This window comes from Salmo salar, chromosome ssa01 (genome assembly GCF_905237065.1).
Source record: "Salmo salar chromosome ssa01, Ssal_v3.1, whole genome shotgun sequence".
In the NCBI taxonomy this organism is placed as follows: Eukaryota; Metazoa; Chordata; class Actinopteri; order Salmoniformes; family Salmonidae; genus Salmo; species Salmo salar.
This window is the reverse complement of record NC_059442.1, coordinates 79,165,732-79,181,826: the sequence shown is the minus strand read 5'-3', so window position 1 is coordinate 79,181,826 and position 16,095 is coordinate 79,165,732. Positions and strand designations below refer to the sequence as shown.

The 16,095-nt window shown below is 43.0% G+C and overlaps 1 protein-coding gene across 3 annotated transcripts in view; it reads right to left on the bottom strand.

The window, feature by feature from the left end:
- Window positions 1-10,057: 10,057 nt before the first annotated feature.
- The window catches only part of LOC106612605 (glutamate--cysteine ligase catalytic subunit), a 35,426-nt gene continuing 29,388 nt past the window's right edge, over window positions 10,058-16,095 (bottom strand). For all 3 annotated transcript variants that reach the window (XM_014213923.2, XM_014213943.2, XM_014213933.2), the window contains 2 exons: window positions 12,477-12,597; window positions 10,058-12,123 (listed from right to left, as the gene is read on the bottom strand). In XM_014213923.2, the coding sequence (XP_014069398.1) occupies window positions 11,942-12,123; window positions 12,477-12,597 (303 nt within the window). In that variant the 3' untranslated portion in view covers window positions 10,058-11,941. The remainder of the gene's footprint in view (window positions 12,124-12,476; window positions 12,598-16,095) is intronic.

Sequence of the window (16,095 nt, the reverse complement as noted above, 5' to 3'; positions counted from 1 at the left end):
ACCCAAACAAGGGCACTGCGTTCATCCACCACTGGCCTGCTGGCCCCCCTACCTCTGAGGAAGCACAGTTCCCGCTCAGCCCAGTCAAAACTGTTCGCTGCTCTGGCACCCCAATGGTGGAACAAGCTCCCTCACGACGCCAGGACAGCGGAGTCAATCACCACCTTCCGGAGACACCTGAAACCCCACCTCTTTAAGGAATACCTAGGATAGGATAAAGTAATCCTTCTAACCCCCCCCCTTAAAAGATTTAGATGCACTATTGTAAAGTGGTTGTTCCACTGGATATCATAAGGTGAATGCACCATTCTGTAAGTCGCTCTGGATAAGAGCGTCTGCTAAATTACTTAAATGTAATGTAATGTAATGATCTCCACAGTGACCTGCTCAAAGGGTTCCAGGACTCTGCAGACCTCCTCCACCACCTCCCATTCCTCTTGGGTCAGAGCATCAACAGGTGCATTGACAATGGCCAGGGTAGAGATGATGGCATCCTTTGACTCAAGAAACTGCTTTAACATATAAAATGTTGAATTCCACCTAGTAGTGCAGTCTAGGCCTCAGCTCAGGCATCCCCATCTGGCGTTGTGTAGACTAGTTTTTCAGCACCTACTGTGCTCCTGTGGAAGTATTCCACAGCTGCTTTCACTTTGTCCACAGTGGGCTTCATCACCTTCAGAGCATCTCTTACAATCAGGTTGATTGTGTGGGCAAGACATGGATGATGGGTCCATTTTAACATTTCCATGGCTTTGGTTATGTTAGCTAAATTGTCGCTAACACAACAGACCACTTTTCCATCTACTTGCCATTCTCTGGCCACTATCAACAGTTCCTCTGCCAAGTTCTCTGAGGTGTGTCTGTCACTGAACTCAAAGCAGTCCAGAAGACAGCTAGACATTGAAAAATCTTCAATTAAGTGACATGTAACCGACATGTAAGAAGTGGTTACCCTTGATGTCCAGCAGTCAGTGGTAAGACAAACTGCAGTAGCTTTTTGGACTCTTTCCCACACTGAAGCCTGTGTGCTCTCGTACAGTTGTGGAATAGGTGATTTTGAAAGGTTTTTCCTGCTTGGAATTATGTACATTATATTTAGACTATTGCTATAATTTCTAAAACCTCTGTCCTCCATGATCGAAAATGGCTGGAAATCGGTGGCAATCATTTTAGCCAATGCAATATCAATTTGGTCTTGTTCTGCTACAGACACAGACTTTGCCATAAACTGGTCCATAGAAGACTGCGTTGCTGTGGGTCGCGGAGTAGGCCTACTTGACTGAGTGGATACATCTCCACATGTGGAGGTGCTGGCTCCACCACTATCACTAGCAGGCCTGCTAGTTTCTCGAAGCGCCGCTACAGCTAGCTTCATAGTTGGGTGCACAGTTCGCATATGCCGGTATAGGTTGTGCGTAGACCCGGCTTTATATGAGATTTTGTTTTGGCAAATTCTACACTGTGCTCTAACATTGTCTACATTATTAAAATGAATCCAAATGCTACAGTGCTTCCGACTCATTTTCCAGCTGTTGTTTTCACAGCTGTCCTTCCTCTCTCTCCTCGGCTGCGTGTGTGACTGTGAGTGAGTTGGCTCGGCCCTCCCTCACGCATCTTTGGTTCATTGGTTGACACTGCGTGTCTGATTGACAGGAACAACAGGTGAGGCTGTTAGTCTGAGCAGACAGTCAGAACGAATGTGTGCGCTTGAGCATTTAGGCCTATATTATTTTATTTATTTTTTCGTTCTTTGAATTAGTTAATTCTATTCATTTAAAAATGTTGATTATTCGTATCTTAATTTTTTTATATTTGTATAAATAGATTTGGCTCTTCTGATATGCGAGTTGGCTCCCAACGTTCACCTACAAGAGCTGGTTCTTAGACCCATCACTAATTGACATGGACATAGTCCAGATTGTCCAACCCAACAACCCAGGTTTCCAAGATTGTTGAAAAAAGATAATTAAATGGCCGGCATTCACTCGTTAGGTAGCTCTCATTACTACTTTGCCAAGAAGAGGTAAGCCATGCTGCTCTTGCTTTCCTTGAACTAGGGTGCCTCGAAGCAAAATGCATGAAACGCATATCCGACGAGAAAAGACTTGTGATTTGGTAAAAAAAAAAAGTTGTATATTTTCAAATTGTTGTCGGACGCATCGCTGCGTTTTTTATGCACTCCCAGTGTTGCCAACTTAGCGACTTTGTCGCTATATATAGCAAGTATTCAGACTCCTCTAGCGACACATTCTCAAAAAATCTACTAGCGACAAATCTACCGACTTTTTCTGGTGTTATTGGAGACTTTTGGAGACTCTGACGTGAAAGCACGTATAGTTCTTACTCTTCTCAACGAGCAGCGGGTGCTGCCAGGGCCCCACCCCCGTCCCAAAGCACTCACAGGCGGCCCAGTCCTCGCACAGCAGTCCCTCCCAGCTGCAGTCAGAGCAGGAGATGTTCACCCCTCCGTGTCCAGGCTGCAAATTAATCGCGCATGCGGGAAGCCGCCGCTGGCTGATCCCGCCCTGGCTTACATTCAGGGTGGGATGTAAATGTAAAATGTTCTTTGTCTAAAATAAATCACTGCACAAAAATAAATCACTGTATTTGACTCACACAGCCTCAGTCACTTACTCACCTTGTCCACCGTGTTTGTGCCTCTCTGTGACATAAGCTAAACATCTAGCTGGCTAGCTCATCATGTCTCAGTCTAAACTGTACACTCAAAAATACAGAAAGGAGTGGGACTCAAACCCTGAATTCAAAGGCTGGTTGAAGCCGTTTATTGGAGATGATACACTGGCATACTGCCTGTATTGTAAGGCTGATTTCTACGCCAAACTTAGTGATGTAAAATAACACATGACAACTCAAAAAGGCAAAGCCTTATAACAGTTCCACCCAAAACAAGCTGCCATTCATGGTTAAAAAAATGTACTCTGCAAAAAAGTCTGAGGCCACCATGGCATTAGCTATCGCTGAACACTGTTCCATGCTGGCATGTGATTACACTGGAGAAGCATGTAGAGCTGCTTTCTCAGACTCCACTGCTGCTACCCACTTCAAAATGCACAGGACAAAGTGCACAGAAATTATTAATGGTGTTCTAGCACCATACTTTCTGAAAAGGTTGGACGCAAATGTGGGTGACCAGCGTTTCAGCCTCCTCCTCCATGAGTCCACAGATGTAAGTGTTTCTAAGTACCTGGGGGTTGTGATAAGGTACTTTAGTGACACCAAGCAGACAATTGTATGAACATTTCTGGGGCTTGTTGAGTTGGAGGGAGGAGATGCCAAATCTATAGCCCGTGCTGTTGTGCCTTTCCTCGAGAAGTGTTGTCCTAAAAAAGAGAAACTCCTGGGGATAGGGACTGACAATGCCTCTGTTATGACGGGGATTAACAATGGGGTCTGTGAAGTTATTTGGCCCAGCGTCATCCGGGTTAGGGGAAGGTTTGGCCGGAAGAGATGTTCTTGTCCCATCGCGCACTAGCGACTCCTGTGGTGGGCCGGGCGCAATGCATGCTGACATGGTGTACAGTGTTTCCTCCAACACATTGGTGAGGCTGGCTTCCGGGTTAAGCGGGCCTGGTGTCAAGAAGTTGTGTTGTGTTTCGGAGGACGCACGGCTCTCGACCTTCGCCTCTCCCGAGTCCATACAGGAGTTGCAGTGAGGGGACAAGACTGTATCTACCAATTGGATACCACGAAATTGGTCTGTATTGAAAACATTCCCAAGTCAGGGGAGATGCCTATTCAGGCAATCCCTAGCTGCTGGGCTGCTCAGTCCTGGTCCTGGGGGTCTGCCGTACTGTTGATTATCACTCTGGCCTTGGCCTAACACACCTGAAACCAATAATGAATGTTTCACTAAGATCCTAAAGCTGAGTGGGGTATGTTGGCTTGGGGCGCTGCAGGGTGGTTGACCCCTAGGGGTAGGACGGGCCGATCCATCTATATTGTGTGCAAATGAAAAGAGCTCTACAGTACCATTGTACTAATTGAGGAGAATAAGAACAATCCTACAATTATTTTTAATCCTGTATCTTTCGACACATTCATGAAAATAGTCATGGCCTTCGAAACCGTCAAGCTGAATACTGGATCCTATTCCAACAAAACTCCTGAAAGAGCTACTTCCTGTGCTTGGCCCTCCTATGTTGAACATAATAAATGGCTCCCTATCCACCGGATGTGTATCAAACTCACAAAAAGTGTCAGTAATAAAGCCTTTCTTGAAAAACCAAACCTTGACCCGGGGAAAATAAATTATAAATGAAAATCGGCCTGTATCGAATCTCCCATTCCTCTCAAAAATTGTAGTAAAAGCTGTTGCACAGCAACTCACTGCATTCCTGATGACAAATAATGTATACGAAATGCTTCAGTCTGATTTTAGACCCCATCATGGCATTGAGACTGCACTCATGAAGGTTGTAAATTACCTTTTAATGGCGTCAGACCATGGATCTGCATCTGTCCTCGTGCTCCTAGACCTTAGTGCTGCTTTTGACACCATCGATCACCACATTCTTTTGGAGAGATTGCCTGGTTTAGATCTTATCTGTCGGAAAGATATCAGTTCATCTCTGTGGATGGTTTGTCCTCTGGCAAATCAATTGTAAGTTTCGGTGTTCACCAAGGTTCCGTTTTAGGACCACTATTGTTTTCACTATATTCTACCTCTTAGTGATGTAATTCAGAAGCACAATGTCAACTTTCATTGCTATGCGGACGACACACAGCTGTACATTTCGATGAAACATGGTGAAGCCCCAAAATGTCCTACCCTGCAAGCCTGTGTTTCAGACATAAGGAAGTGGAGGGCGGCAAATTTGTTACTTTTAAACTCGGACAAAACAGAGATGCTAGTTCTAGGTCCCAAGAAACAAAGATATCTGCTGTTGGATCTGACAATTCATCTTGATGATTGTACAGTTGTCTCAAATAAAAACTGTGAAGGACCTCTGTGTTACTCTGGACCCTGATCTCTCTTCTGACGAACATATCAAGAATATTTCCAGGACAGCTTTTTTCCATCTTTGTAACATTGCAAAAATCAGAAACTGTTTCTCAAAAAAGTATGCAGAAAAACTAATACATGCTTTTGTTACTTCTAGATTGGACTACTGCAATGCTCTAGTCTACGCCTACCCGGATAAAGCAATACATAAACTTCAGTTAGTGCTAAACACGGCTGCTAGAATCCTGACTAGAACCAAAAAATGTGATCATATTACTCCAGTGCTAGCCTCTCTACATTGGCTTCCAGTTAAGGCTAGGGCTGATTTCAAGGTTTTACTACTAACCTATGAAGCATTCCATGGACTTGCTCCTACTTTTCTCTCCAATTTGGTCCTGCCGTACATACCTACACGTACGCTACGGTCACAAGACGCAGGCCTCCTTATTGTCCCTAGAATTTCTAAGCAAACAGCTGGAGGCAGGGCTTTCTCCTATAGAGCTCCATTTTTATGGAATGGTCTGCCTATCCATGTGGGAGACGCAGACTCGGTCTCGAACTTTAAGTCATTACTGAAGACTCATCTCTTCAGTAGGTCCTATGATTGAGTGTAGTCTGGCCCAGGGGTGAAAAGGTGAAAGGCAAGGCATTGGAGCAACAAACTGCCCTTGCAAGCTGGCTCCCCTCTCTCCACTGGGATTCTCTGACTCATTTTCGGGGGCTAAGTCACTAGCTTACTAGTGCTCTAACATGCAGTCCCTAGGAGGGGTGCATCACTTCAGTGGGTTGAGTCACAGACGTGAACTTCCTATCCGGTTTTGCACCCCCGCGGGCTCGTGCGGTAGAGGAGATCTTTGTGGGCTATACTCAGCCTTGTCTCAGGGTAGTAAGTTGGTGGTCTGTTGATATCCCTCTAGTGGTGTGGGGGCTGTGCTTTGGTAAAGTGGGTGGGGTTATATCCTGCCTGGTTGGCCCTGTCCGGGGGTATCGTCGGATGGGGACAGTGTCCCCCGACCCACCCGTCTCAGCCTCCAGTATCTATGCTGCAATAGTCTGTGCCGGGGGGCTAGGGTCAGGCTTATCTGGTGTTCTGTGTGAATTTAAGTATGCTCCCTCTAATTCTCTTTCTGTTCTTCTCCTCCCCGAGGACCTAAGCCCTAGCATCATGCCTCAGAACTACCTGGCTTGATGTCTCCTGGCTGTTCCCAGTCCACCTGGTCGTGCTGCTGCTCCAGTTTCAACTGTTCTGCCTGCGGCTAGGGAACCCTGACCTGTTCACCAGACGTGCTACCTTGTCCCGAACCTGCTGGTTTTGACTCTCTCTCTCCCCCCTGCACCTGCTGTCTCGACCTCTAAATGCTTGGCTATGAAAAGCCAACTGACATTTACTGAGTTACTGACCTGTTGCACCCTCTACAACCACTGTGATTATTATTTGACCCTGCTGGTCATCTATGAACATTTGAACATCTTGAATAATCTGGCCTTAAATGGCCATGTACTCTTATAATCTCCACCTGGCACAGCCAGAAGAGGACTGGCCACCCCTCAGAGCCTGGTTCCTTTCTAGGTTTCTTCCTAGGTTCCTGCCTTTCTAGGGAGTTTTTCCTAGCCACGTGCTTCTACATCTGCATTGCTTGCTGTTTGTGGTTTTAAGCTGGGTTTCTGTATAGCACTTTGTGACATCTGCTGATGTAAAAAGGGCTTTATAAATACATTTGATTGATTAGGCCTATAATATGAATTACAGTGACCTCTAATTATTGGGACAGTGAAGCACTTGTTCTTTTAGCTCTATACTCGAAACGTTTGGATTTGAAATCAAACAATGAAGTGCAGACTGTCAGCTTTCATTTGAGGTGTATTATCATCCATTTCGGGTGAACCGTTTATAAATTACAGCACTTTTTGTACATAGTCCCCCCCATTTTAGGGGAGCAAAAGGATTGGGACAAACTCACTTGTATGTGTATTAAAGAACTTGGTCCCACATTCATAGCACGCAATGACTACATCAAGCTTCTGACTCAACACATTTGTTGGATGCATTTACTGTTTGTTTTGGTTGCGTTTCAGATAATTTTGTGCCCAATATAAATGTATGGTAAATAATGTCATTTTGGAATCACTTTTTTTGCAAATAAGGATATGTTTCTAAACACTTCTACATTAATGTGGATGCTACCATGATTACGGATAATCTTGAATGAATCTTGAATAAAGAGGAGAGAGAAAGTTAGACGCACAAATATCATACCCCCAAGACATGCTAACCTCTCACCATTACAATAACAGGGGCGGTTAGCATTTTTAGGGGGGTATGATATTTGTGCATCTATAACGTTCACACTAGTCATTATTCACGATTCATTCAGGATTATCCATAATCATGGTAGCATCCACATTCATGTAGAAGTTTTTAGAAACATATTACATTTACAATACAAATGATCCCAAAATGACCCCTAAAGGGTCATATTACATTTTGTAGAAATGCAGGAAATGAGCTTTAGATGCCCAAAAGAATTATGGGGGAGGACCCCCAGACCCCCCGACAATTTAGGTCCCCCCCACTACTAAAACCAAAGTTGCCCCCCCCGTATAGATTACATTGATTTTATCATTGGCATATTGGCTTAGTCTCATAATGAGGAGCCTGTAGAATGTAGCTAGCTTCATAAACAGTTTGGGAAAACCAAACTATAAAACTAGCTAGCCAGCTATGGGTAATGGTAGCTAGCTACCTGACAGGAGAGCTAGCTACGTTAGCTTGCTAATGTAAGTACATTAATAGCTTTAGGTTGGTTGTTTTTAATCTCAACTTCAGGATTTCCACTACGGATGTTACCTCTCCGACCATCACTCTCCCTCGCTTGGGCAAGGGACATTTAAGGTACACTCGGATTTGACGATGTAAAACCTCATTCAAGTGCTGAGGGTTTAGGGCCTAGTGCTGTCTACTTTGAGTTTGGACTGCAACCCCGGTTGCCTCAGCATGCATAATCTGCAGCTGGATCCTTCTAGTGGGGAAGAAGGTCAAACTCTAGTGTGTAGGTAACTAAACATGAAGAAATTATTTTTTTATTTTAAAAATATGTTTTGTATATGGCTTATATTTATTTTGTTGTCATTTAGCAGAAACTCTTTTGAACCCTGAGTCGAGTAGGTGAAAAATCTGTGTGCCCTTGAGCAAAGCACTTAACCCTAATTGCTTCTGTATATTTTGTATATGGCTTATATATTTTTTGTCATTAAGCAGAAACTCTTATCCAGAGTGACTTACAGAAGCAATTAGGGTTAAGTGCCATGCTCAAGGGCACAGACAGATTTTTCACCTACTCGGCACAGGGTTCAAAAGAGCGACCACTCGGTTATTGGCTCAACGCTCTTAAAAGCTAGGCTACGACCCGCCCATATCTACACATCAAATGTACAAAGTTCAACTGCTGTAACATACCATAGCCTACTTGACCTGCTCTCTGGAAACGTCAAAGCCTGAAAAAAACATTACGTTTGAACTGCTTGGTTGTCATGTATTTCAGGTTGACAATTACACTATATATACTTCCTGATAGTTTTTGTTCAATAAAGATGAATTACATATCTTTATGTGCACTAATATTATAGGCTAATTAATTTGGGCTTCAACACCTGAGGAATTGGAGACTCAATACACTAACTAGATCTCTAAATAAATACTTATAGACCTATAAGCCTATGCTCTCGTCTGTGCTGCTCCATTTCAGATATCTTGGTTGTAAAATAGTTGCTATTGAGCTGAATATTGAGAGTTAAGAAATAAAGATTATATCTACAGAAAGCTGAGACCCTCTTCTCTTCAACAGGGACAAGAGGATGAAGCTTCCAAAGCGGTGTTTTTCCTACAATTGCATTTTGAAATGTTATACGATCAGAACAAATGTTTCTCTCGAGCGCATGGGGTAGAGGAGTGGCTTTCGCTTCACAGCCACAGGCCCCAGCAAAACAGGGACAGGGACAGTGCAGACAGTTTCAATACAGGAATAAGGAAAATGCACTTTACTGTTTGACCAAATCCTGGTTTCAGCTGCCCAAAATTGACTTTTGAATGAGGTGATAATGTAGAATGTGCTCCATCTGCGTTTATAGGCAAACTACCTGCCCTCCAGGACACCTACACCACCCGATGTCACAGGAAGGCCAAAAAGATCATCAAGGACAACAACCACCCAAGCCACTGCCTGTTCACCCCGCTATCATCCAGAAGGCAGGTCAGTACAGGTGCATCAAAGCGGGGACCGAGAGACTGAAAAACAGCTTCCATCTCAAGGCCATCAGACTGTTAAAACAGCCATCACTAACATTGAGTGGCTGCTGCCAACATACTGACTCATCTCTAGCCACTTTAGTAATTAGAAATTGGATGTAATAAATGTATCACTAGCCACTTTAAACAATGCCACTTTATATGTTTACATACCCTACATTACTCATCTCATATGTATATACTGTACTCTATACCATCTACTGCATCTTGCCTATGCCATTCAGCCATCGCTCATCCATATATTTTTATGTACATATTCTTATTCATCCCTTTACACTTATACACACACAAGGTAGTTGTGAAATTGTTAGATTACTTGTTAGATATTACTGCATGGTCGGAACTAGAAGCACAAGCATTTCGTTACTCACATTAACATCTGCTAACCATGTGTATGTGATAAAATTTTATTTGATATTGGACCAGCCAATCTGGCATTTGCCAAAATTGCCAGATGGCCAATCCACCCATGTGATAGGATGAAGGAGACTTGCTTAACTAAGCTAATCTATTAAATTGCCACTTTCATACTACTCAAGCATAGGCCTATATTTTTAGGACGTGGAACATAATTCTTTACATGTGCACTGACTTTTTATGCATGTGTGGTCCCTTTGAAGGTACATTGTAAATGGGCAGAATTTATCCATCCTTAATATGTAACTTATGAAAGATGTTGACATTGATAAGATTGGTTCCTTTGGAGCGTTATGCCATTCAACAGTAATGTACATTTTGGTATGTCACTAGCACCCTCTAGTGAATTAAAGGTCTCATTCCACACTTACTTAGTGCTGTACACAGATTTATTCAATGAGACATTCCAACCAAATGCTAACATTCACGTCAATGCAATACTACTTTCTTAAAATGTTCTACTGTCATGTCAGCACAGCAAATCACACTTTTCGTTTTACATTTCTCACAAAAGCAAAAATTATTTCAGACAAATGCAGATATACCACATTCGGAAACGAAATAACCTTTGTTAATGTTTGTAGAGCAGATGGAAGTACAGTTTACACTTAAAGATTAAAATGAACTTGTGTTCACTACATTTACCATGAACAGAAGAAAAATATTTACATATCCAATTACACATCAGATTGCATTTTGTTATGGTCTATCTGTAACAGTATATACAACTTCAATACACCGGCTTCACCTTTGCAATGCACACAACCAATTCTGTTTTCCATTAAAACTCAATTACACTGAAAAAAAAACATAAATGCAACAATTTCACAGATTTTACTGAGTTACAGTTCACAAGGAAATCAGTCAATTTAAATAAATTCATTAAGCCCTAATACATGGATTTCACGAATGGGGAATAGATATGCATATTTTGCTCACAGATAACTTAAACATTTTTAATAAAAGTAGGGGCGTGGATCAGAACACCAGTCACTATCTGGTGTGACCACCATATGCATCATTCAGCGCGTCATCTCCTTCATATAGTTGATCAGGCTATTGATTGTGGCATGTGGAATGTTGTCCCACTCCTCTTCAATGGCTGTGCGAAGTTGCTGGATATTGGCGGGAACTGGAACAAGCAGTTGTACACGTCGATCCAGAGCATCCCAAACATGCTCAATGTATGACATGCGAGTATGCAGGCCATGAAGAAGTGGGATATTTTCAGCTTCCAGGAATTGTGTACATATAGATCCTTGTGACATGGGTCTGTGCATTATCATGCTGAAAAATGAGGTGATGGTGGCGGATTAATGGCACGATAATGGGCCTCGGGATCTCGTCACGGTATCTCTGTGCATTCAAATTGCCAACAATAAAATGTAATTGTGTTCGTTGTCCGTAGCTTATGCCTGCACATACCATAACCCCACCGCCACCATGGGGCACTCTGTTCACAACGTGGACATCAGCAAACCGCTCACACACACACGATGCCATATACACAGTCTGCACGGTACAGTTGAAAGCGGGATTCATCCGTGAAGAGCACACTTCTCCAGCGTACCAGTGGCTATTGAAGGTGAGCATTTGCCTACTGAAATTGGTTACGACGCCGAACTGCAGTCAGGTCAAGACGAGCACGCAGATTTGTTTCCCTGAGACGGTTTGAGTTTTTTTGCAGAAATTCATCAGTTGGGCAAACCCACAGTTTCATCAGCTGTCCGGGGGGCTGGTCTCAGACAAAGAAGCCGGATGCGGAGGTCCTGGGCCGGCGTGGTTACACGTGGTCTACAGTTATGAGGCCGGTTGTACTTACTGCCAAATTCTCTTAAACGACATGACTTACGGTAGAGAAATTAACATTAAATTCTCTGGCAACAGCTCTGGTTGACACTCCCTCAAAACTTGACTGCACATTTTACAGTGGTCTCTTTTTGTCCACAGCACAAGGTACACCTGTCAAGTAGATGGATTATCGTGGCAAAGGAGAAATGCCCACTAACATGGATGTAAACAAATTTGTGCACAAAAGTCGAGATAAATGTTTTTTGTGCGTACGAAACATTTTTGGGATCTTTTATTTCAGCTCATGAAACATGGGACCAACACTTTACAAGTTGCATTTATATTTTTGTTTAGTGTAGTTTGGACCACTTCTTTGTTCAGCCAGATATTTAGGCTCTCTTCTCATGTGCATCATTGATGATGGACAACACATTAATTAATTGATAACAGCTGTGACAATTGGTTTATTTGCCCCGATTGACTGGGTCTCCAATAAGTTCTGGGCATCGCTCCTCTCCTTTTGCGATACTGTCACACTTGCGGAGTAAGTCATAGTTTATTTTGTCAGTTATTACACTGTCTTGCTTGTATTGAGTGTGCTTGTCGACAAACTCCCTCATCCACTTTGCCATGGTCATCAGTTCACCTACATCAGCAACAAGGAGAAAGTGAGCAATATCATGATTTTTGGGGGTTTTGATAATTAAGATGTTACACTAACATATACACCAAAAACAAACAAGTTTATGTTTAGCATTTATAATCTTATACATTTTCATGTGGCTTCAGTTCAGATTCATCACTAATGCACAAAGAGCTACCAAACCTTGTTGACGGTGTCAGGGAGCAAAATGTGCCTTCCACTATTGGAATGCTGCATGCTTTTACTAAGCTCCACCAATGATGTGGAAATCCCATGGGCCACAACAATACCCCATAAAAACGTGTTACCCAACCCAGTGTCAAATTGTCGTTGTCCATTTGCTAAATATACTGTACCTGAGGCGCGTCTCTTGATGAGCTTCAGGTAGTTCAGGATGGTGCATCTTGTATCGACGTCCACCTCCATGTTTTCCAGGTAGCAGTTAAGGATTGGTATCAGCCCTTGAAAAACGCCTTCCTAAATGATAAGAAACAACAACTGTTATAGCTGAAACTCAAGAGTGCAGAATGTTATCTTACGAACCAAGCTAGATCTACTCAGGCTTTTAGAAAGCTAGCCAGCTTCACATTCCAGGTCAGGCTTCATCCACACTACAAAGGTGGATATTGTTGTCCGCCCAGGGTTGCCATGTCCATGGTTTGCCCGCAAAAATGGGCTACTTTGAAAACAATGTAACATGGTGAAAACGTATTGGTCGGAGGTTGCAGGTTTTTGGGCCACTTCTAAATTGCGCCGCAGCTGCCATGGAATTTTTTTTAAATTGTTATTATTTTATTTCACTGTGACCTGCTACTGCTGACTATCAGGCAGTGAGTGGTGGGGAGGGAGGCAGTCATGACAAGTGATGTGAAAACAACAAACAATTTAATTAGCACTAGCTATATACTTCTCCCCCTATAATTCTTGTTTGGCTCGTTCGTTGTATCCTGACCGCCCCCCAGTCCTACTAATCACTAGTCTAGAGGCAACACAGCAAGGGAGAGAAACTGAGAAATAGTCATCCAACAGTTTCAGAGAGAGGATCAAAGAACGTGCTTTCTCACTTGGTATGTTGCCAGGGCTTTAAAATGAAGGTTGTCCCGTCATCCCGGGGACGCAAAAAAAAAAACATGTCTGGGATGGTTTAAACAGATTCTGGGACAGTTCTGGGACAACTACTGTACATCAATAAATATTTAAAAGCAATAATGCTAATGCAACAGATCAGAACGTTTACCTTAAAATGTTTATAAAATATTATTTCTTCACATTATAAGTGCAGTAATGCGCACACTGCAGTAGGCAAAAAAAATAATACAAATGCATGAAATGAAATGTATGCATTCACTACTGTAAGTCGCTCTGGATAAGAGCGTCTGCTAAATGACTTAAAATGTTAAAATGTAAAAAAAAAATGGGAGAAGGTTCCAAAATGCTATTAGCGGTTACACACGGTCCTAAAACGCGCATGGCACATGCAAGCGTTTTCATGTGACAGAGATTAAAATATGTTATAAATTTAGAAAGAGGAGATCTAAAGATGCAACAACTAGTATGGGTGTCTAATATGAGTAGGATTGTGCCTTTGCCTGGTGGACAAGGAAGTCGATTTGAAAACCAATAGAACAATAGAAAATACTGGTTTCAATGGCACATTTTATAGTGTTTACAAAATAATTTCCTCAACATATGGTCTGATTTTCACCTTATAAAATTATGTAAAACCTCTAGGTTTAGAACAATTAAGTTTATGGTTAAATAGTTTCAAAATGCTGATTGCAAGGCGGGTAATGTGTGCGTTGTGCAACAGACACTGGCTTTTCTCTTGGCTCGTGCCCATTTCATCTGAACGAATCATGCACAGAGTATGTCAACAGAATCTAGCCTTTTAGATGTTAATTATCTGACATTACTGTCAAACCTGACTGGCTTTTAGACTATTTCAAAGTTTCATTGAAGTTTAGCTACATTTTCTGGCGCCTCCATGTCAGCATCGGTGTGGACATGATAGGCTGTAGCCAATATGCATATAACCTAGGCTACACTTTTACATGTAGGTTAATTATTTCTGTACAATTATGCAAAATATTATTCCAATGTTGGCCTTTTTAGAGGATCATTGTTTTAATATACATTTCTGGCTCAGTTGACAGCTGCATTTATCTAATCAGTAGTAGGCTACTCATTACCTTTTTAAAATCACTGTGAATGATCTAGGTCCTATGACCATAGCCATGTTGGCATATCAACCCCCCAAAAAATAAACTCAGCAAAAAAAGAAATGTCCCCTTTTCAGGATCCTGCCTTTCAAAGAAAATTCGTAAAAATCCAAATAACTTCACAGATCTTCATTGTAAAGGGTATAAATACTGTTTACCAGTCTTGTTCAATGAACCATAAACAATTAATGAACATGCACCTGTGGAACAGCCGTTAAGACACTAACAGCTTGCAGACGGTAGGCAATTAAGGTCACAGTTATGAAAACTTAGGACCCTAAAGAGGCATTTCTACTGACTGAAAAACATCAAAAGAAAGATGCCCAGGGTCCTGCTCATCTGCGTGAACGTGCCTTAGGCATGCTGCAAGGAGGCATGAGGACTGCAGATGTGGCCAGTGCAATAAATTGCAATGTCCATACTGTGTGACGCTTAAGACAGCGCTACAGGGAGACAGGACAGACAGCTAATCGTCCTCGCAGTGGCAGACCATGTGTAATAACACCTGCACAGGATCGGTACAGCCGAACACCACAGCTGCGGGACAGGTACAGGATGGAAACAACTGCCCGAGTTACACCAGGAATGCACAATCCCTCCATCAGTGCTCAGACTGTCCGCAATAGGCTGAGAGAGGCTGGACTGAGGGCTTGTAGGCCTGTTGTAAGGCAGGTCCTCACAAGACATCACCGGCAACAACGTCGCCTATGGGCACAAACCCACCGTCGCTGGACCAGACAGGACTGGCAAAAAGTGCTCTCCTCTAACGAGTTACCGTTTTGTCTCGCCAGGGGTGATGGTCGGATTCGCGTTTATCGTCGAAGGAATGAGCGTTATACGAAGGCCTGTACTCTGGAGCGGGATCGATTTGGAGGTGGAGGGTCCGTCATGGTCTGGGGCGGTGTGTCACAGCATCATCGGACTGAGCTTGTTGTCATTGCAGGTAATCTCAACGCTGTGTGTTACAGGGAAGACATCCTCCTCCCTCATGTGGTAACCTTCCTGTAGGGTCATCTTGACATGACCCTCCAGCATGACAATGCCACCAGCCATACTGCTCATTCTGTGCGTGATTTCCTGCAAGACAGGAACGTCAGTGTTCTGCCATGGCCAGCGAAGACAGCGGATCTCAATCCCATTGAGCACGTCTGGGACCTGTTGGATCGGAGGGTGAGGGCTAGGGCCATCCCCCCCCCCAGAAATGTCTGGAAACTTGCAGGTGCTTTGGTGGAAGAGTGGGGTAACATCTCACAGCAAGAACTGGCAAATCTGGTGCAGTCCATGAGGAGGAGATGCACTGCAGTACTTAATGCAGCTTGTGGCCACACCAGATAGTGCTACTTTTGATTTTGACACCCCTTTGTTCAGGGACACAGTATTCCATTTCTGTTAGTCACATGTCTGTGGAACTTGTTCAGTTTATGTATCTTATGTTCATACAAATACTTACACATTAAGTTTTCTGAAAATAAACGTAGTTGACAGTGAGAGGACTTTCTTTTTTTGCTGAGTTTATATACAGTATGTTGACATTTAAATTGCACCTCAGGAAGATTCTGGGACAATAAAGTAAAAGTTAGTCTGGAGTCCTGTATGTAGCAAGCTAGCTAGCTAACATTGTCCAGAAAGCTGAAGTCAGAGGAGAGAGAGAAAGTGTTACGCAGCAGCGCATAGGTGAGGACAGAGGAGAACTGATTACGGACTATAAAATTATAATAGCAGTGATTGAAAGTAGAATAAAACTTGATGTACTGGA